The following is a 19,954-nucleotide window of genomic DNA, read 5'->3' on the forward strand; positions in this document are numbered from 1 at the left end:
ATGCTTAAGTCCATTAGAGATCGAACATTCCTCATTAAATGTTAACTGTTTAACTGACTCAGGCCGCTAATGATTGTGATCTGGAACCTATTGCTTATGAATTCTTCACTCAAGCATTTGTTTTGTACGAAGAGGAGGTTGCAGTAAGTAAAGTTCAATGAATTTATGTCATTCTTAGGCAAGCAAAGTTCAATTAATACTCAATGACTTTATTTCAATTAAAGGGTACCTCAATATCTTTATTTTGGCAGGACTCAAAAGCTCAAGTCACTGCCATTCACTTAATTACCGGAACTCTTCAGCGGATGAATATATTTGGAGTTGAAAACCGAGATACGCTTACACATAAGGCCACAGGGGTGGGATCTTACTTTTCCCTGCATGAATAGCTGTTGCTTCCCACTTTTATTTTAACTCATGATGTGCTAAAGTTGGCATGCTGACTCACATCATTCTTCTCTCCAGTATTCGGCGAAGCTTTTGAAGAAGCCTGATCAATGTAGAGCAGTTTATGCATGTTCTCATTTATTTTGGGTTGACGATCAAGATGGAGTTAAAGATGGTGAAAGGTGAATAATATTTATTTTGACCTGGTTTTGGCTCCACCATTCCAGAAAGTAGTGACTAATGATTGTGTACTTCACACCCAAAATTTTAGGGACTAATGTCTTTCCTTTACCAATTTCAAATGCCATATTTTAAGTCTTTGACCGTTCGCACCATGACTCCTCCTGGGATAAAAATATTAGCCCCTGCTTTAGTAAGTTTGCATAGCGTGGTCATTGGTTATACTCAGTCCAATAGATTTCTGTGATGCACAAATGGTTAGTTTCAGTTTGCACAGTTCCATTTTCATTGTTGAACCCATGGTTTCAAGTATCAACCAGTGTCGTCTGGCATGCTATAATGTATCATATTAGCCATCAACTGATGTGATACTGTGTCAACGTCGGTAAATGCCACTGTGTTGCCCATGTCGACATGGTTTTAGTAGCACCAACAAAGACAGGGTTGTATTGTCCAGTATTGTTGAAATCAGCTGAGACAGTAGGATTTTTTTCCTAGAGTTTGTCTTTTGATTCCATTTGATCATGGGACGAGATGAAACACTAAGAAAAGTGGCGTAAGAGGAGATATACCATTGAAGCATCAATAATAGTGAATAGGAGGGGCAATCAAGTTGGAGAAACTGAAATGTATCTATATCTTGTTCTTAAATTTGTTACAGTTTCAAATGTGGCAATCCAAGTCCAACTCACAATGAATACCAACATATCTTTATAGACACGTGAAGAAATCACTCCTAATCCCAAATATCCTTGGAGCAGCATTGAATGCGCTCATTTATGTATTACGAAGGTATAATCAGTAGTTGGTGAGATGCTTTGTTAATTTTGTTATCGGTTAGGACTCTATAGAATTAAGGCTTGTTTAAGTTGATCTCGAAATGCCTTGGCCGAGGACTGAAATTTTGACATGGCACAATATTTTGAACCTCGGTTGAACCTACAGATAGTTTGTGTATATGTAGTTTAATGCCATATTTATAAGGTCAAAGACGAATAGGGTGAGTATTTTTAGTTTTGTTGGACTTCGATGTACAGAATCTAGAGTCTGACTTGAGCACAGAAGTTTTACCAGTACATGGCTGTTTCTCAGCATTTTCTTTGAGTTCTTCGCATCTTACAATGTCAGTATCTTAGAATGTTTTCTTGATCCTTCTGCACCTTATTGTTCAGGGTTCTCCTTTGCTTAAAGCGGGCCTTGAGAATCGCAAATGCCGCACAACAAATGGCAAATGCGACGAGGGGCAGTGGTGACCCGGTGATGTTGTTCATTGAAATATTGAACAAGTAACGTGATCGATCGATCAAAGAACATGATGTTTGGCATTTATCAAAGGCGAATCCACCCGCCTTTCCTTTTCTAAATTATTCTGCTCCTCTTTCTGCAGGTACCTTTACTTCTTTGAGAAAGGAAATCCCCAAATTACAAGTTCTATACTGCAAGGTCTGATTGAACTCATCAAAACTGAGACGCAAAGTGACACCTCGTCAGATCCCTCAGCCGATTCCTTCTTCGCTAGCACACTGCGATACATCGAATTCCAGAAGCAGAAAGGTGGCGCTACTGGTGAGAAGTATGAACCCATCAAAACTTGACTGCAGCTTAAAGATATTCGAATCAAGTCAAATTTTCATCATCAAACCAACTCGATGGAGGAACATAAGCCACCGAAATTCGTATTTACTGTGACGGTGATGAATCGATTTTGAAAATCAACAACAACAGGTAGCAAGGTTTTGTTTTTGTGTTTACCATTTTTAACAGATTGATTGTTCATGTAACCAACATAGGAAGAACTAGGAAGCATCCATTTCAAGTATAATCGCTGGTGAAGAAATTAATTATCTTGTAATAATTGTTCTTTGAATATGTTGATGAAATATTAATTATGCAATTCTAAATTAAAATTTTAGTAAAATATTTTGTTTTCACCAATTGTTGCTATTGATAAGAATTGAAGAAAATTTATTTATGTTCGTTTGTTTTTTTTTTTTAAAAATAATTAATTAATTAAACACTAATAAACTAGCTCATATCTGTAATTATTAACTATTTATAATATGAGAAAAGCAATATATATAATAAAAATATTGTTTGAATTATCTATTTTTTTAATATAATATTGAGCTCGATAAGCAGCTCGATCGTCCACAGCCCTGTCTCTTCCCTCGTGGGCGATGGTGAGCGGGGGATCCTGTGCGGCCCTGGATGGAGGAAGCGACGAGTGAGCGGTAGCGTCGACGGCTCTCGCCGGCGATTGCGCTGAAGACGATGGATGACGGCAGCGGCGACAATTGCGGAGATTGGGAAGATCGCGCAGGTACACGTATTCTGTGTAAGTGTATTCATGCCTTCCACGATTTTCTTCGGTACAAGGTGCTCCTTTCACGTCGATTCTATTCAATTCATAAAAATGATTTCAAATCTCTCAATCCCGTGCCCTATTTTAAACCGCTTCCTTTGTTCTGATAGTCACGGAGGAGGAGGAGGAGGATAAGCACGAGTCTATCGTATCATTTCTTTCTCATAAAGGTTGGTGCACGATCGATTTCTTAGTCTTGTTGGTATTTTGCAGAAAGATTGGGCCTTTGATGAGTTTCTGATAGATCTGAAGTCAAAAAACCACAGAAGTAACTTTGTTTTTATTTTGAGAAACTGTACGGGATCACAAGAATGCATAGGATTTCTCTCTTATCGCCTGATTCTTGTTTTGTTACCTAGTATTGATTTTAGTTCTTCTTCGGGTCAAGTAAGATTGATTCTTATTTGTCTTCTAAAGTGTGTGAATGATAGTTTCTACGGGCAATGCCCGGATACCAATAATTGCCTTGCTTTTATTAGAGTTATGATATAAAAGATGTTTGTGGTATTTGGAACGAATCGCTTCTTTGTTTTTTCCACTTTTTGTTATTTTTGGTTGATGTGAAGCTTTTATATTTGGTATGATTTTAGTAGATCGAAGGATCATAGCAAACAAATGGCGGGCACTGTGTTCACTCCCTCACTGGAAGGAATGAAGCACGTCAAGTCAGAGAATGGCATTATGTTAACAAAGCATTTCCTTGATGTGTGCAAGCTCATCCTGCCAGTTCTAGGTACCTTGTTCTCTTCACTCTTGTTTCTCCCTAAAACGAAGAATTGCAATGAAATTCTTGGATTCTACTTTGTTTTGATTCAGGCTAAGTTGAATCAGAATTGCATTAATTCCTAATGTCTTGATGGGTTGCTACAAATGAGTTGTGTGTACACAATAATACCTTGCAAGACATTAACTGAATTTTTGGTAGCTCAGTGGTGTATGTGGAATGCAGTTGATATCTTGTTTCGATAGATATGCGCATTATTTCTTTTTCTATGCTGTTAGATTTGTTTCTTGTCACCAATGTGATAGGGAGTTGTTAATTTTGACTTATTTGTAATATCTTTTCAATCACCTTTTTAAAAAAAAAAAAAACTTTTCAATCACCTGAATATAGTAAAGATTGTTAGTTGATAAAATATCACAACACTACATGAATCCACCATAGCTCACCTATAGTGATCCTTGTGTTACTTTTCAATATAGACACTCTTAATTCTGTCACCTGACAATGTTGTTAAGAAACAAATGTTTGGATGATCACTCAATCTGAAAAATTCATTCTTGCAGTATCTTGTTATATTTTCCCTCTAACTTTGATATTTTTTTTGCCAGATAATTTCGGAACTGCTCTGGCTATTGTGAAGTCTGATATTGGGGGCAATATTACGGTGAGACTTTCTTATGAATTAGTTGTATTGGATAGTAAGGATTTTTGTAACTTTGTTTCCCAATTTCAAATAAATAGTCTTTTTTTTTTTTTTTTTTTTCCAAAAATCCAGTTATCATCACTTCTTCCTATAAGGGATCTAGCCATATTGAGGCTCAATTGATCCCACTGAAATTTCCTAAATAATAGATAAATTTTAAAATCAAAATATTTCCACTTTGTCATGTTTGTGTGGGCATACCCTTAATCGTTGTCATATAGAAGGTCTCTGATGAAAGATTTTGCACCTTTCAACTTGGGGTTTATTGGAAGCAATACATATTCCCTGATACTACGGAAAGTTTTATGGTTGAAGTGTTTAATTTTTCAAGTTCAACCAAAAAATTTAGATAATTAGATTGCATCATTTAGACTTGATTCTCCTGTGGTTCCTGATTAAACCAATCGATTATTGTTCAACTGATTATATCTGCCAATGAAAACTATAAAAATAGCATTTTTTTTTGGGAATATCAGATTGCACTCTACTTTTAATTTTAGCTATAACCAATGTATTGATGTCAAATCCTGGGTATTCAACCTTAAAAATTGAATGCCGATAAAATGACTTTATTTAAGTTTGTTTTCAGTTAATGATATTTTTTTGTAAATTCATTTATTAATAATTGAGGCTTATTCATTTCCTTTTTTTTCCAGTTTTATCTAGGTTTATTATAATTATTTTTATATAAATTTATTAGTAAGTTGACCCTAAATTTTTTAGCTATACCATTGAATCATAGTTTACCTATTTGTTCTTGCAGAGGCTCGAAACCAAATATAATTCTGATCCATCCAAGTTTGAACATCTCTACAGTATGGTGCAAGTAGAGGTAGATTCTAAAACAGCGAAAGGTTCTTCAAGTTGTACCAACGGCCTTCTGTGGCTAACAAGGTCTGCTATTTTCTTAATTGTGATAAGACTCTAAATTAAACTTCTCAAATAGTATTTTCATATGGTAGATCCTAGAAAATAGACATTGGTTTCCTATGTTGACATAGGATATTTGTTTCAATTTAAACGATGATGCAGATTCAAGAGAAATGTGTTCATGTGACCTCGGTGGACTGGAAAGTAATGAAATGTATGTCATGTAAGCTTCTCTTGGATACATTAGTAGACCAATCAGAAGTTGGGACCTTTATATGCACCACCATTTTTTAAAGCAACTTGAATTAATGTAGCACTTCGATTCCTCCTCCTATGGTCGAGACACAACATATTAAATAGTAATTTGCTAAATTTATTATTAGGCTTGGACATAAATTAGGCTCATAGCTGGATCAATGTAAGTTGAGCTCGGTCAAGGCCAATTGAGCGTCTTATCTAAATAGCCTGAGGTGACTGAAGTTTGTCGAGGCACCTTAAGTGGTTGTTAAATTTGGACAAGGTGGGATGCACTTTGGCCAGGGTAGTGGTGACTTCTTAGGGATGAGTTTATCTCTCTCGAGGTGGAAGTTGGTGTTGAGGTATAGGTGAGCTCGTCCAAGGTGGAGTGCCACTACAGATGTGCTGTACTTGCAGGGCGGGAAGGAGGTTTAGGCTTGAGGCTTTGTTTTTTTTTTTTGTGTCTCTTGGTCTTCTATAAACTAGTGCACTGCTCGACTATGCAAAGTTGGCAGGCTCTCTCTCTCTCTCTCTATGTGTGCTGTGGTTGTCTAAAAAGGTTGTGAAAGATGTTTTATCATTGTAAACCATGGTAATTGAGTGTTGTCCAATGTTAGTTTGAGAAACTCAGTGAACCATGCATGGAATCGAAAACATGAAGACACTCAACTTTGATCTTGGTTAATCCTCCTATAGTTCACTACAGAGTTCATATCCTATAGATAGAGATGTTTCTCAAGCCGTTAAGAGCTGGCCCGACGATTAGTTTTTTTATTATAACTTAGAAACTTAGGACAGATGGATTTATCTTGATGCAAACATTTATTCTCGAATGCATCATAAGCATTAACCAGAAAAGGATTTGCATGCTCTTATCTGGATCACGGTTCACTTTTTAAGGCTGAAACTTTGGCAATCTGAACCTTTTTCAGATTTGTCGTCGATAAATCAAAGAAAGTTTGTAATGGGAAACAAACAAAAAACACTCATTTTGCATTTCATACACTGCGTAAGTCTTCGAAAGGGTTCTGAATACTTGGTGTCTTTCCTGCATTCTTACAAGCCAAGCTAAACTTTTCCCCCCATGATTTCAGCTAGCAAATGAATTTGTGATATATGTTCTTTCAGAGCAATGGACTTCCTAGTGGAGCTATTTCAGAACTTGCTGGATCATCCAAACTGGACAATGACACAAGTGTGCGATGATTCCTACACAAAGACCTTAAAGAAATGGCATGGCTGGCTTGCCAGTTCTAGCTTTTCCGTAAACATGTTACCGCCATTTCTGTTCTTATGTTTTCCCCTTCCAATTATTCACCGACGAACTTCCTTTCAGATTGCTATCAAACTTGCTCCTGATAGAAAGAAGTTCATAGAGCTCATCGGCGGATCTGGCAACCTCAATGCTGACATGGATCATTTTTGTAAAACATTTGCTCCTCTTCTCGCAGAGAACCACAGCTTCCTTGTATGAACCCTAAACTTGATTATCATCCTCCAATAAATCTACACGAACTGACATAACTTGCTGCTTTCCTCTTCGTGAAGGCCAGTGTCGGCTTCGACAATATGAAGGCTTCTTGATTGCAACAGCTAAGTTTGCTCTGTGTCACACATTACCTTCTTTTTGCCGCCTATTTTGTTTCGGTTTCTCAACTATAAAAATAATGAAAGAGACAGTCAAATTGTACATGGCATCTGTTGCCATTTTATCACTTTTGTAGTGTAAAAATTGGTTTTATCTTCTGAAGTATACACCTATTTTTCAGTCAGTGAATAGTGAGGTGTGTTGCTCTTATCATAGCTCAAAATACCACCAATTCATGATCTTTCATTGTAAACTCGTGTAGTTCTTTGATAGGAAACATAGTTTGTAAGTAGGTAAAGTAATTGTATATTCGGAAAATTTTATGGGAGGATAGAAAAAAAATGAAGGTTTTAGTAGGCTTAGTTTACTTGCCGAGAGAGGGACGAGGAGAGGAGAGGGAAGTGCAATCCAATGGTGTTGTTTACTTGAGTAAAGGAAACAAGAAGGAAGAAGAAAAAAGAGGAATTTGTTTACTTGATTAAAGGAAAGAGGAAGACAAAAGGGGTTAAGTTTTGATCCACAAATAGTTTACAATGACCATCTAATTTTTATCCCATTAAATGAGATTGACTGTATGAATCTTCTTGCACCATTAAACACTATTCCCTATTATGTCCTTATTATATTTAAATATTTTTTTAATTTTATTATTGCAAATCAAATTTTTTTTATCACCCTCTTTTTCAATTAATGTATATATTTATCATGATATCATATTACTTAATTAGAGCATTTATTAATTGTCTAAATATATGTAAATATTATCTTAGATGCATCTCTTAAAATTTTCTTTAATGGATTGTGTCCTAATTTTTTTTAATGTTTTCATTTCTTATTGGTCTATTTTCATATGTCCACAAATTCATTTTAATATCGATTTTCATTTTTTCTCATGTGCTCGTTTCACAATTCAATATTTAATGTCATATAATATAGCAGATTTAACCATCATTTTATAAAATCAAAAGTTTAGTAGATCAAAATATCAAAGATTTAATTCTTCTCCTGCTGGATGATCTGTCCATTAACAAGCTTGATGGATTGCATCAACTAAATTTTCTATATTTCTTTAGCTTGTCCTTTCCATTTCTGTCTTCTCCTTGAAGACGTTTCTAGCCGAGATCTTGGCCTCTTTCATTTCAAATCGATGCTCTATTTGCATCGCAATTTACCTGAGGAAACTCCATTCCAAGCTACTCCTCAAAACCCATCTATCAACTTTGAATTGGCCTAGTTTCTCCTCAACAAATCATCTATCAACTTTGAATTGGCCTAGTTTCTCCTCAACAAATAAAGGCTTGGACCAATAAAATCTTACCTAATGGAGAGATAGTTGGAAAGGTGACAAAGCCCTATACGTTTCATTATAAGACCAATAAATCGGAAAAAGATAGATTATTTTGTGAAAGAATCTCTAGACCCATAAAAAGTGAAATTTGTACTTGTGGAAATTATCAAGTGATTGGAGTTGAAAAAGAAGACCCGAAATTTTATGAATAATGTGGGATGGAATTTATTGATTCTCGGATACGAAGATATCAAATGGGATACAGAGAACCTTTGTAATAAGGAGAGCCTTGTCACTCTTACTGCCTAGCTTGAGATTTGCGGCAGTTATATGACCAAGTGTGAACTTTGTTTACCCGAGAGGAGAGGAGAGGAGAGGAGTGGAGAAAACTCAATTCTATTTCTCTTCTCCCCCTCGATTGATATGATCAATCCGCGCAGATAAACAAGACGCAAGTCTAGAAGAAAATTCAATCGACACTACCTTTCCTGCTCATGAAACCTGATTTTCAATTCTTGCATTGTAGACTAAATCTCTTGTGCTGGAATTTAGTTTGTATTAAATTGGTTGGCTTCGGATGAATGTTGCATGACCAAACTTTCTCTTCAATTGCATAGAATGCGTGTGACTTCAATCAATATTCCCCTCTCACCAAAGTCCAAACACACGTTCTTGACATGAACACTTTTACTTGGATTTTTGCTGAAAATTATCTGACTCACGAGTATAATTCTATAATTCACATATATATATATATATATATTCAAAGGTTCAATGTGAAAATTATTGTGAATCACATTAACACCAACGGCGAAAGTACTGGGGCCGGGCCAACAACGACATTAAGAGATGAAAGCTAAGGAAATAATAAACGAGATTAGATACCCTAAAGTCCCAAATAGTAAACGATGGATATTATATATAGAATGTTGATATGTTGGGCACCTCATCAGGCGTGCTAAGGAGGTGATCCCACGTGGGGCCCACGGTCATGTGAGGGCGCCCATATATATGGTTTATTATCTTGCAAATTTTACCTTGACATCATGTGAGGATTTAATTTTTTTACGTTTTAAATTTTTTTTTTTACGTTTACTATAATTCAACTTTTAAATCCTAAAAATAAAATCTTATTAATCTAACCATGAGCTTAAACAAATAAACAAAAAAAATTAACATTTCACCTGAGTCGGCTCATGCTTACATATAGTTGTATTTTGATATGGTAATGAAGAGAGACCCATCAAAGAAGGATCAAAGTAAGAAAGAGCGGCTGACGTGGAGGTCAAAGTCAAGACAGTTAAACGCCTAGATCGGCTAATCAGGCGAAGTTGGCTAAACGAGCCTCCAAGGCTGGTCAGACGTGACCGTTCGAACGGCCATCCTCTGAAAAGCTTACAACTAGGGTTAAGTGACAAACCATAAATCACCCGTCCCACCATCCCTGTGGAGCGGATGGTGTGTTCGGTCAGACAAAAGACAACCCTCCAAAAATTAGACAGCATAATGAAGGAAAATAGCTCTGTTCAGTATGATCGGGTTGGGACATCCCTGCCAAGTGGCATCCGGCCGACCTACAGTGGGATCCATTTACATGTCTCATCATACCCTTTTGGAGGTTTGTGTCACTTGACAGTAAAATATATCCAGTAGATAAATCGTACTTTAGAAGCTTTCCACCTGTCACGTTAAAGATTTGTGTGCTTACTTAAGGAAAGGTGTCAGGGATACTTTTTGGCTTGTCTTTTCTTAGGACATTTTGAAAAACATGCATATGCTTTGTGTGTGTGTGTGTATATATATATATATATATATATATATAAGGCACGTGGGGGCATTTGGAATACTTCTAGACGTCTCACATGCACTCAGTGGCGCACGTTGGGTGCAGGGTGTTTTTTTTTCCCAAAATACTTTTTCTATTAAAAATTATTTAAAAAAAATTCCTCTACATCGTTGGGTAGTGTGGTGGCTTTGGTTAGGCGACGCCCATCGACATCGTCCAAGTTATCAAAGTATTATATACACACATGTTGGGCACGTGAGGGCATTCAGAACACTTTCGAACGCCTCACATGCATTCAGTCGTGCACGTTGGGTGCAGGGTATTTTTTTTTCTAAAATATCTTTTCCATTAAAAATTATTTTAAAAAATTCCTCTACATGGTAGGGTTGTGTGGTGGCCTTCATCGGGCGACCCGACCGCTTAGCAAGGGTCGTTGCACGATCAAGTTAGCACTACTCAATAATGTAGCAGAATTTTTTTAATGGAATATCTAATACTACTTATGCAGGATGGACAAACAGAAAAGAGTTCGGACTTATGGACACCAACACACTATGAAATTTGGAGTCCAAGAATTCCCACAATACTTCAGGCAAGAAGATACTTTTAAATGTCTCTTGAGAAGACAACTTGATAATGTCCAACAATGTTTGATAGACAATGTTTGGAACATTCCAACTTTCCCAGGAATATCGAGTCAAAAAATAGTCATTATCAATGCTCTTACAAACTACTTTCTTACCATTGTGCAGAAACCACTTGGTAAAAAGTTCTCATGTTATGCTATCTTATCAGGAGCTTATGCTGGTCTATATTCTACTTGGGAGAAAGTAAAAAGCCTTCAACTGTTGGTTATATTTTACTATAGTCTCGCAATCTGTTCTAAGTATAATTTCAGGTTTACTGTAGATAAATAACATAAAAATATCTAAACAGTAGATTATTGATAAAAGTTCATAATCTAAAGACGTTAAACGACCTTTTTCTTTATATCTACCAAAGGCATAATGATAGAGAGACTCTGAAGTTTTAGGGTCATATTTTGATTGTTTTTCTAAATAAAGCGCCACCAACCCATCTCACATCCATATGTTTCAATGACTAGGTAGTCTGAGTCTAATGGTAGAGTTAACTGAGGTAAGTGTTGTACCATGGTTTTGATTTGTTTAACCAGATCAACATCTTGTTGATTAAATACCTTTGCCTAGTTTGAGAGTGGTGGTAGCCCTCCTGCTGAATGTGGGAACCCTACTTCCTCTTCCTCTCCCTCTTCCTCTTACCTATGTCCTAAACCTCACTCCAAGAAATCAACTGTTAAGCTCTCCTTGTAGGAAAACTAGTAAGACTTAGCGAAAGCCTAACCCTTTCTTTCTTCTCTAACCAGAGTGAATTTAGCTATACTAACCTTTATCCTATTTTTTATGAAGATGTCTTTACCATATACTATCAAGATTGTCTTAAGCCCTCATACTTAAACACCTTACTACGCAAGACACTTTGGATGCGGTTATCTCTAGACTTGAAAAGCTAGAGGTTATAGGACAAAATCCAACCAAATACTTGGAAAAAGATAAAACATATTATAAACTACATATCATTAACCCAGACTTAACCGTTAAAGCATAAGATTTAAAATACACTAATTGAGAATTACCCAACTTTTGGCACTTAAGGCCATACAACGCTCTGCCTCTAGACACCGAAGTCCTGCTTTTATTGTGAACAAAGGTGCAGAACAAAAACGAGGCTAATCTAGGATGGTATTCAATTATAAACGCCTTAATGACAATTGTCATGAAGATGGATATAAAATTTCAGATAAAGATTAACTACTTAACAAAATTCAGAAATCAAAATAGTACTCGAAGTTTGATATGAAATCTGAGTTTTGACAAGTCAGAATGCACCCTGAATCAGTCTCCTGGATAGTTTTTTTTTGCCTAGAAGAACATTTTGAATGATTAGTCATGCCTTTTGGACTTAAAATAGCACCTCAGGTTTTTCAGAGAAAAATGGATGATATTTTTAGACCTATGACCTCCTTTACTTGTGTATATTTTGATGACATTCTAGTTTTCTCACGTACCAAACAAGAACATTATGCTCATTTATACATAATCTTTAACTTATTTGAAAAACATAGATTAATTATCTCATGGAAAAAGATGCAATTAGCTTTAACACATAGAATTCCTTGGTAGTCTTATTGGTCAGGAAAAAATTACACTCCAATCCCATATCTCCAATAAGATCTTAGCTTTTCCAAATAAAATGGAAGATATAAAAACCCTCAGATCTTTTTTAGACTTACTTAATTATGTTAGACTGTACTTAAAAGATATTGGTAAACTAAGTGATCCTTTATACAATAAAACCTCTCAAACTGGGCAAATGTATTAATCAATAAGATGTTGTTCTGGTTAAACAAATAAAAACCATGATACAATACTTACCTAAGTTAACTCTACCATTAGACTCATACTACCTAGTTATTGAAACAGATGGATGTGAGACAAGTTGGAGTAACGCTTTATTTAGGAAAAAAAATCAAAATATGATCCTAAAACTTCAGAGTCTCTCTGTCATTATGTCTCTAGTAAATATAAAGAAAAAGACCATTTAATGTCTTTAGATTACGAACTTTTAACAGTAATCTACTGTTTAGAAGCTTTTATGTTATTTATCTACAGTAAACTTGAAATTATACTTACAACATATTGCGAGACAATAGTAAAATATAATCAACAGTTAAAAGATATAAGAAAAGACCTTGGTTCAAAAAGATAGATTAAATTCGCAGACACTATTCTTAACAGAAGTTTAAAAATCTATTGGAAACATATTAAAGATAGCAATAACTCTCTGTTAGGGGAGGGACGAGGACGGGAGTCCAGAGCTAGGGGAGGGACGAGGGCGGGATCCTCTGGACTGGGGTGGTTTGGGCTTTGGGGTGTTGAAAGAATGATAAGTCCTTTGAAAAAAATGCCGTACGTGTCAAAGTTTTCAATGAGATTGTGGAGGGGACCAAACTGGTGTGGCATGGCCTTGTTTGGTGGGACTTTGGACCACCTCCCTCCCCCCTGTAAAGGATGGAGCATGAAGAGCAAAGGATAGTGTTTAAGAGGAGGGTCCCTTGAGCCACCAGAAAAGATCAACCAGCGAGGGTGGCGTTAAATAGGAGGGTCCCTTAAGCCAACATAAAAGATCAACAAACCTTCCACCTCCGCTCCTCTTTTATTATCAATCTAACATTGCATTTTTGACGGGTGCATAATTAACTAGTGAGTAACCGATGGTCATACGACTTCTATAGGAAGAACACATAAAATGACCAATCAAAATCGATCTTATTTCATCATATTTTTTGATGGCTGCGCGATTAGCAAGTTGTGCATTGTTATATGGAGACATTCAGACACAAAACAATGAAGATTAGTTCCTCTAATTAACTCTTACAATACGAAACAAGAAGATATTAAACTACTAATAGAATATTAGTTCCTCTATAATATTCTACGGATTTCTACGCATGAAATAGTAAATTACTAATGGAATTTACTCTATAATATAATTTGAAATTTAAATTTGTTTGAATAATTTCTGTTATATATATTTTTTTCAAGAAAGAAAATATGAATGGAAATAAGATAGTAATAAGATTCACTCAACCTACTTTAAGTGCACCATTTTTGGGCTTTTACTGCATGATTTTTTTTTTTATTTTTAAAAAAATACCTCTCCTCTCATCTCGACTCACTTCACCCTCGATTTGTCTCTAGCCAACTCCAATTGATAACACGGTGTATTCTAGTCAATTATTGACCATCAAGATGATTCAACTAGAAAAAAAAAAACACAAAAATAGATTCGGGAATAATTAAGAGTACATTGATGCGCATCTAAAATGAATTATTAGATCAAAGTCATCGATGATCCTATATATATATTTTAAAATATAATCTCTTAATTCCTCTGATTCATTAATCATCTTGCGGTCGACTATAATATGATCCTATGATTTACCTCGAGATCGACTCCCTTCACATAATTATCTTTTACTGTGAGAGACATCTGATATGAACATAACCACTTTTTATTATAATAAAAATAATAATTTAGTATTAATTTAAAATTTATAAAATCGATAAACATTTTTAATAAAATTCATGTGTCTTATTTTCATTAAAAAAATCTCATAGTAATTTTTATTTTAAAAGTATCCTTATTTGAAATACTTATAGTAAAATTATTTTAATTTAATTAAAATTTAAAGCAAAAAGGAATCTTTTATTTTTGGAGACGATCATTTTATTTTTTTAATAAAAAAGGATGTCACTCCATATTGAATTACTCAACTACTCTCCAATATACTATTCCTATTATTATCTCTCACATGTAATTTTCGTCTAAATCTTGAACAAGGACGTGTTGTAGTAAGTATGAATCCATAGCTGCTACACAGTTGTAGCAACTACGGTTTTATAGTTGTACATAATTGTAACAGTTATAAATTATAGTTGCTACAACGTGAATGTTAGATAAGTTTTGAGAGACCATAACTTTTGATTCCAATTAAATCACGTGACATAATATATTAAATCAAATATCATTCAAAGATTTATATTTGTTATCATGTATAAACGGTAAAGGCCCAATTTTAAGTAAAAAAATATCATTTTAAATAATTTTTTTTAAGCTCCAAAAATTTTGAATCTCTTTATTAAGGTCACTTTCCATGTTATAACAATTATAAAACTGTAGCTATTATAACTAGTTTAATTATAGCAACTACGAAATCGTAACTATTACAACTATTTGTAGTTGTATCAGCTATAATTTCATAGCTACTACAACACGTTCGACCGGTTCAGGATTTAGGCGGAAGCTATAAACAGAATAATAATAGAAATAGTATTGAAGAATATATATATATATATATATATATATATATATATATATATATATATATATATATATATATATATATATATATATATATATATATATATATATATATATATATATATATATATATATGCTACCTGACTCCCTGTGTGCGATTTCGTCCGCAACTGACTCATACTTCCGGATGCATGAATCACTTCCAAGCACTCACATTGAGTTGAGCATGGTAGTTAGGTACATAATTGTACAAAAACTCATAGTTGTACATAATTATAGTAGTTACTACAATAATGTGAATATTAGATAAGTTTTGAGAAGTCATAATTTTTTACTTTAATTGAACTACATGACACAATATTTAAATCAAATCTCATTCATAAATGTATATTTGTTATCATGTATAACCGATAAAGACACAATTTTAGGCTAAAAATTATTATTTAAAACCTTTTTTTTGGAACTCTAAAAATTTTGAATCTCTTTATTAAGGTTACTTTCCATGTTATAACAGTTATGAAACCGCAGCTGTTATAATTATAGTAGCTATGAAACTGTAGCTGCTATAACTATTTGTAGTTGTAGCAGCTACAATTTGTTGCTGTTGTAATTATTTGTAGTTGTAGCAACTACGGTTTCGTAGCTGCTACAATACGCTCGACCAATTCAGGATTTAGGCAAAAGATATAGACAGAATAATAATGGAAATAGTATTGAAGGATAATTATGTGATTTTATGTACGCTGGAGCACCCTTTGATAGATTCTTTGTGATTTAATTAAAATTATATATATATACACACACGACTTTGTCCACAAGTGACTCATACTTCCAGGAGCCTAAATCATTTCCAAGCACCCAGCGCACTGAGTCAAGGTAGTTAAGCATAAAAATAGAACAACATATCAAATTTGTGTGTGTATATACACACACATTAGCTTCTCTGAATAATAATTTATCTTAAATTTTATATTTTATATAAAAAAAAAATCTTTGCATCAACTATCCTATATATTCTTTAAATTTAGATATCATGAATAGTAGTTCTCTAAATTTAAATAATGAAATTTATTTCTTAAATATTAAAATATCATTTAATTTGGGAGAGAGAAAAAATAATTTAAAAAGTAAAAGAGAGATAAAAAATAAAAGATAATGAATTTTAGGGTATATGATATAGTGTATGGTGAAAAATAATTATCTAAATTTAATAAAATGGATGAATTATATCAAATTTTAAAGATATTATAGAGAAATTAATATAAATACTCTTAAAGTTTAAGATTTAATATTTAGGCAAAAAAAAAAATAGTATAAAAAAATATACTGGATGGGTTGTGCAACAAAAGATGTGTAATAATATTCCATTTATTATTATTATTATTATTATTATTACTTAATTAAAAATTACTCTAATTTTGTCAAAATCACTTCAACAATTTAATATAAATATCACAATAAAAATAACATAAAATATTTTTTTAATAATAAAAGATGAAAAGAACTAAAAATGTTCTTTAATTTTTTTAATTCCTTTAAAATTTATTACATCACCAATCAATTCGTACTTATAAAGACATGATAACAGATAACACACTGCAATTAATAAATTAGAAATATATGAATTAATTATAATATTATTTATTATTATTTTTTAAATATATAAATAAACTGCAGGGGGCAAAATAAAATTTACATAATAAAATAAAATAAAATCACGATGAAGGGAAGTTGTATAAATCGCACTCCCACCATCACTCGTCTTCCGCGAAGCTCCACAGTGACCAAGTGAAGGAACCAGCCTTCCTCTCTCTCTCTCTCTCTCTCTATCGGTGCTGCCATGGAGAGAAAGCCCACGGCGGCGGCGGCGGCGGCGGCAATGGCAGTGGTGGGGGTTCTGCTCGCTGTCAGCGTAGTGCCGTCGGACGGCGCCGTCCTCACTGTAGGAGATGCCCTGGGATGGACCATCATGGGAAGCCCTAACTACACCGCCTGGGCCGAAAGCAAAACCTTCCATGTCGGCGACACCATCGGTTAGTTCCCCCCCATTCCCTCCCGCCCCCTTTCTTCGATCTCTATCAGCGAAAGAAAAGCTTGTTTTGTTTCTCAGGACTCAGATTCCATTTTGAGGGAAAAAGTAACAGTTCATCTTTCACTTTCAGTGTGATTTTCTCGTCTTTTCTCGAAGGTGCTTCTATTCTGGAGGACAAATCTTAACTCTGTTTGATATATGACACATATTTGTTCGATCTGTATATTATTAATTTTTGGGGGCAAGTATGAGTTCATTCCTCACATCTACTTTGATTTTTATGTGTTTTTTTTTGAAAAATAACTTTCTGTTAGATCTGTAACAAAGATTTCCGGTTTCGTTTTTCCAAATACTTTTTTTATTTGTGGATTTGTTCTAGAAATTGAAGGTTTCTAGCTTTTGCTTATATCCAGTATCTCAACCAGAGACAACTAAAATATCCATACAATCATCTTCTCTCTTTTTTTCATCTAACCCTAAAAGTTTTTTTTTCTTGTAACTGAAACATCATTTTACCTTTTTTTTTTAATTTTTTTTATTTTAATGTTTTAGCATAAAATTTCTTAGTTGATCCTTGAACTAGGCATATATGAAACACACACTGTTCATGATTTTCCACCTTTGGTCTATGAAACTTATAGATAGTGAAGTTAAACAGTGATAATAATGTGTCCATTTGGCAGTGGGCTTTAATATTTCTGTGGGATCTCTGAAGGAAGGAATTCATCTAGATATATCATACTTACATGGCGAAGTTAATTTATATAACCTTGTACTTAGGGTTCTAATTTTCATTTCATGCTGGTCAGCATAGGTAAGAAAATTTCAATACACTCAATGAAGGCAAGTTCCTCAATTCGGCAAGTGTGTTCGTCAGTTCTAAAAGCTCGATCTGTGGGTTTGTGTTCTGTGAACCGTGGTCGAGAACTAGGGCAAATTCAATGAGGTGAGGCCTTCTTCAATTCCCCGATTGAAATGAAGCCTTCAGCCTTCTACTCACTTTTACAAGCTCTAACAAATGATGAAGTGCAACTATAACATTTAAGTGTACATGTTGGCTATAGAAACTTGAATTCGGGCTTAAGAATTTGCGATTGTTCTCCATGAGCATACAACATTCTTCTTGCCATTCTTCAACTCTCTAGCCGAGTTGTTTTCCCTTTAAAATTTTCAGATCTTCAAGGTCAATTTGCTCCTCAGGTCAGGACAACTCTGTTTAAATCGATCCCCATACAGTGGGGCTTGTAGGCAACTAATTGCATTGATTGACTTTGTCATCATCAGAAACTTTTGCTTTGTTGATTTTGGAAATGTGATCTTGCTTTCCTTATAGTATCACTAATGTTTTAAAAGAGATGATAATGGCTATCAAGCTAAACAAAGCTTTTGTTTTTACAGTAAAAAGCAAAAGCATGTTTGGCTTGCGCTCATCACAAGCTTTTGTTATAGCAGGCGATGATTCATGACTTGCAAACCACATTTCCTGTCCTTATGTTCATTTTTCTGATACTTGTTTTGCTTTACGTAGATTTATTGTCGACCAAAATTTACTCTTCTAATTTCTTCATAGGATGCAGCCTCAAAACTCAAGATTCTACCTTCCATGTCTAACCAATTCATTTTATCTTCCCAACTGGCAGTGTTCAGTTATGCCAAGAGCTTCCACAATGTTGTTGAGGTCAACAAGACCAACTACAACGCATGCAATAGTTCATCTCCAATTGCCACCTATGCGACCGGCAACGACTCCATTACAATCAAGCATAAGGGTCACTACTACTTCATCTGTGGCTTTCCGGGTCATTGTGATGCTGGACAACGGGTGGACATTAAAGTTTCAAAGCTTTCCTCCCCTTCCCCATCCCCTTCCCCTTCCCCCACCGCATCATCCACCTCCCTGCCTGGTTCCCCTACTACCAGTGCTAGCAGTGGTATCTCTCCAACTGCAACCAACTCCGGAACAAAAGCTGTTCCCACAGTACTCGCTGCTATTATCGCTGTGTTTTGCTTTGCTGCCACCTCTGGTGGCTTTGTTAGACAGGAGTAGTGGGGTTGTGATTGTTTCTTTTACAAGATTATTGTGCTTATTGTAACCTATCTTGCCTCAGTGTTAAGTTAAACCATTGAAATTTGGCATGTAGACATCTGAACTCTTTAACAATCTGTTTTCTATGATCGATTATTGACTACTTTGCACTTCTTTATCTTTAAATTGTCATGACTTCAGAAATTTAAAGTATAAGCTTGTATAGTTCTTCAATTAGTTGGGATCAAAAGTTTTATTTGCTTTATGTTGAATGCACTTTTGGATTTGTTATTTTCCATATGAAATAGTAGGATCTTAAGCTACGTGTTTACTTTGGATGTTTAGCTCCACTATGTGATTGTTCGAATAGCTTTACAGATTGATTCACTTTGGAGAACGTTATAAAGTGAAAAGAGCCATATTTTTTGTAGATCAAAATATTGAACTTTAAAACAACAACAATAATAATAATTTATAGATCACAATATTGAACAATTTACGGATCACAGAATTGAACTGTTTAACAATACGATTCTATTGAGCTACTTTGTTCATACTTCATAGATGAAAGTATTGAGCCGTTGAAAAAGTAATAGGAATAAAATGTGGAAAGTATGACAGAGAATGAAATGGAAAAGGAATACTAATATTTAATAATAATTAAGTGTACTTTTGATTAATGATGAAGTAATAGAAAATAAATTGAGATAATATGATAAAAAACATATAGTTAGAATAGTTGATTTTATTAGGGGGAATTTAAAGGTGAAAAATCTAATATGTTATTGACATGAACATTATTAGACAGGTTAGATAATTGAAATAAGTATGAAATACTTTGAATTCCTTAAATAGTTTAAATATTATCA

At 34.4% G+C, this 19,954-nt stretch overlaps 3 protein-coding genes across 9 annotated transcripts; all 3 read left to right on the top strand.

Moving 5' to 3' along the window:
• The first annotated feature begins 18 nt into the window (after positions 1–18).
• Positions 19–2,162, top strand: LOC122017398 (vacuolar protein sorting-associated protein 35B-like). Its single transcript, XM_042575012.1, has 5 exons — positions 19–143; positions 252–359; positions 466–569; positions 1,740–1,853; positions 1,955–2,162. Exons 2-5 carry the CDS (start codon positions 306–308, stop codon positions 2,160–2,162), a joined length of 480 nt encoding a protein of 159 aa, XP_042430946.1. The 5' UTR covers positions 19–143; positions 252–305.
• On the top strand, positions 2,152–7,235 carry LOC122017397 (glycolipid transfer protein 1-like). 7 transcript variants are annotated; one of them, XM_042575009.1, is made up of 9 exons: positions 2,152–2,292; positions 2,707–2,902; positions 3,040–3,099; positions 3,520–3,662; positions 4,262–4,317; positions 5,120–5,250; positions 6,592–6,727; positions 6,800–6,931; positions 7,012–7,235. In XM_042575009.1, exons 4-9 carry the CDS (start codon positions 3,545–3,547, stop codon positions 7,045–7,047), a joined length of 609 nt encoding a protein of 202 aa, XP_042430943.1. In that variant the 5' UTR covers positions 2,152–2,292; positions 2,707–2,902; positions 3,040–3,099; positions 3,520–3,544; the 3' UTR covers positions 7,048–7,235. The 7 variants fall into 7 exon arrangements, with proteins under 7 accessions (XP_042430943.1, XP_042430938.1, XP_042430939.1 ...); XM_042575004.1 differs by having other exon boundaries at positions 7,017–7,235; XM_042575005.1 differs by having other exon boundaries at positions 3,523–3,662; positions 7,017–7,235.
• Positions 7,236–16,777: 9,542 nt separating this feature from the next.
• LOC122017843 (mavicyanin-like) lies at positions 16,778–19,248 on the top strand. The gene is made up of 2 exons (XM_042575548.1): positions 16,778–17,060; positions 18,700–19,248. Exons 1-2 carry the CDS (start codon positions 16,868–16,870, stop codon positions 19,104–19,106), a joined length of 600 nt encoding a protein of 199 aa, XP_042431482.1. The 5' UTR covers positions 16,778–16,867; the 3' UTR covers positions 19,107–19,248.
• The last annotated feature ends 706 nt before the right edge of the window (positions 19,249–19,954 follow it).

Source organism: Zingiber officinale, chromosome 8B (assembly GCF_018446385.1).
Source record: "Zingiber officinale cultivar Zhangliang chromosome 8B, Zo_v1.1, whole genome shotgun sequence".
Taxonomy (NCBI): domain Eukaryota; kingdom Viridiplantae; phylum Streptophyta; class Magnoliopsida; order Zingiberales; family Zingiberaceae; genus Zingiber; species Zingiber officinale.

What these genes read in the sequence shown, in the direction of transcription:
- LOC122017398 (XM_042575012.1), top strand. Translation starts at nt 306, where the DNA reads ATGAATATATTTGGAGTTGAAAACCGAGATACGCTTACACATAAGGCC. An exon ending in TTACACATAAGGCCACAGGG is followed by an intron (nt 360 to 465) that starts GTGGGATCTTAC and finishes TCTTCTCTCCAG; the next exon opens with TATTCGGCGAAGCTTTTGAA. An exon ending in GGAGTTAAAGATGGTGAAAG is followed by an intron (nt 570 to 1,739) that starts GTGAATAATATT and finishes CTTATTGTTCAG; the next exon opens with GGTTCTCCTTTGCTTAAAGC.
- LOC122017397 (XM_042575004.1), top strand. Translation starts at nt 3,545, where the DNA reads ATGGCGGGCACTGTGTTCACTCCCTCACTGGAAGGAATGAAGCACGTC. An exon ending in ATATTGGGGGCAATATTACG is followed by an intron (nt 4,318 to 5,119) that starts GTGAGACTTTCT and finishes TTGTTCTTGCAG; the next exon opens with AGGCTCGAAACCAAATATAA. An exon ending in TTGCCAGTTCTAGCTTTTCC is followed by an intron (nt 6,728 to 6,799) that starts GTAAACATGTTA and finishes ACTTCCTTTCAG; the next exon opens with ATTGCTATCAAACTTGCTCC.
- LOC122017843 (XM_042575548.1), top strand. Translation starts at nt 16,868, where the DNA reads ATGGAGAGAAAGCCCACGGCGGCGGCGGCGGCGGCGGCAATGGCAGTG. An exon ending in CCATGTCGGCGACACCATCG is followed by an intron (nt 17,061 to 18,699) that starts GTTAGTTCCCCC and finishes CCCAACTGGCAG; the next exon opens with TGTTCAGTTATGCCAAGAGC.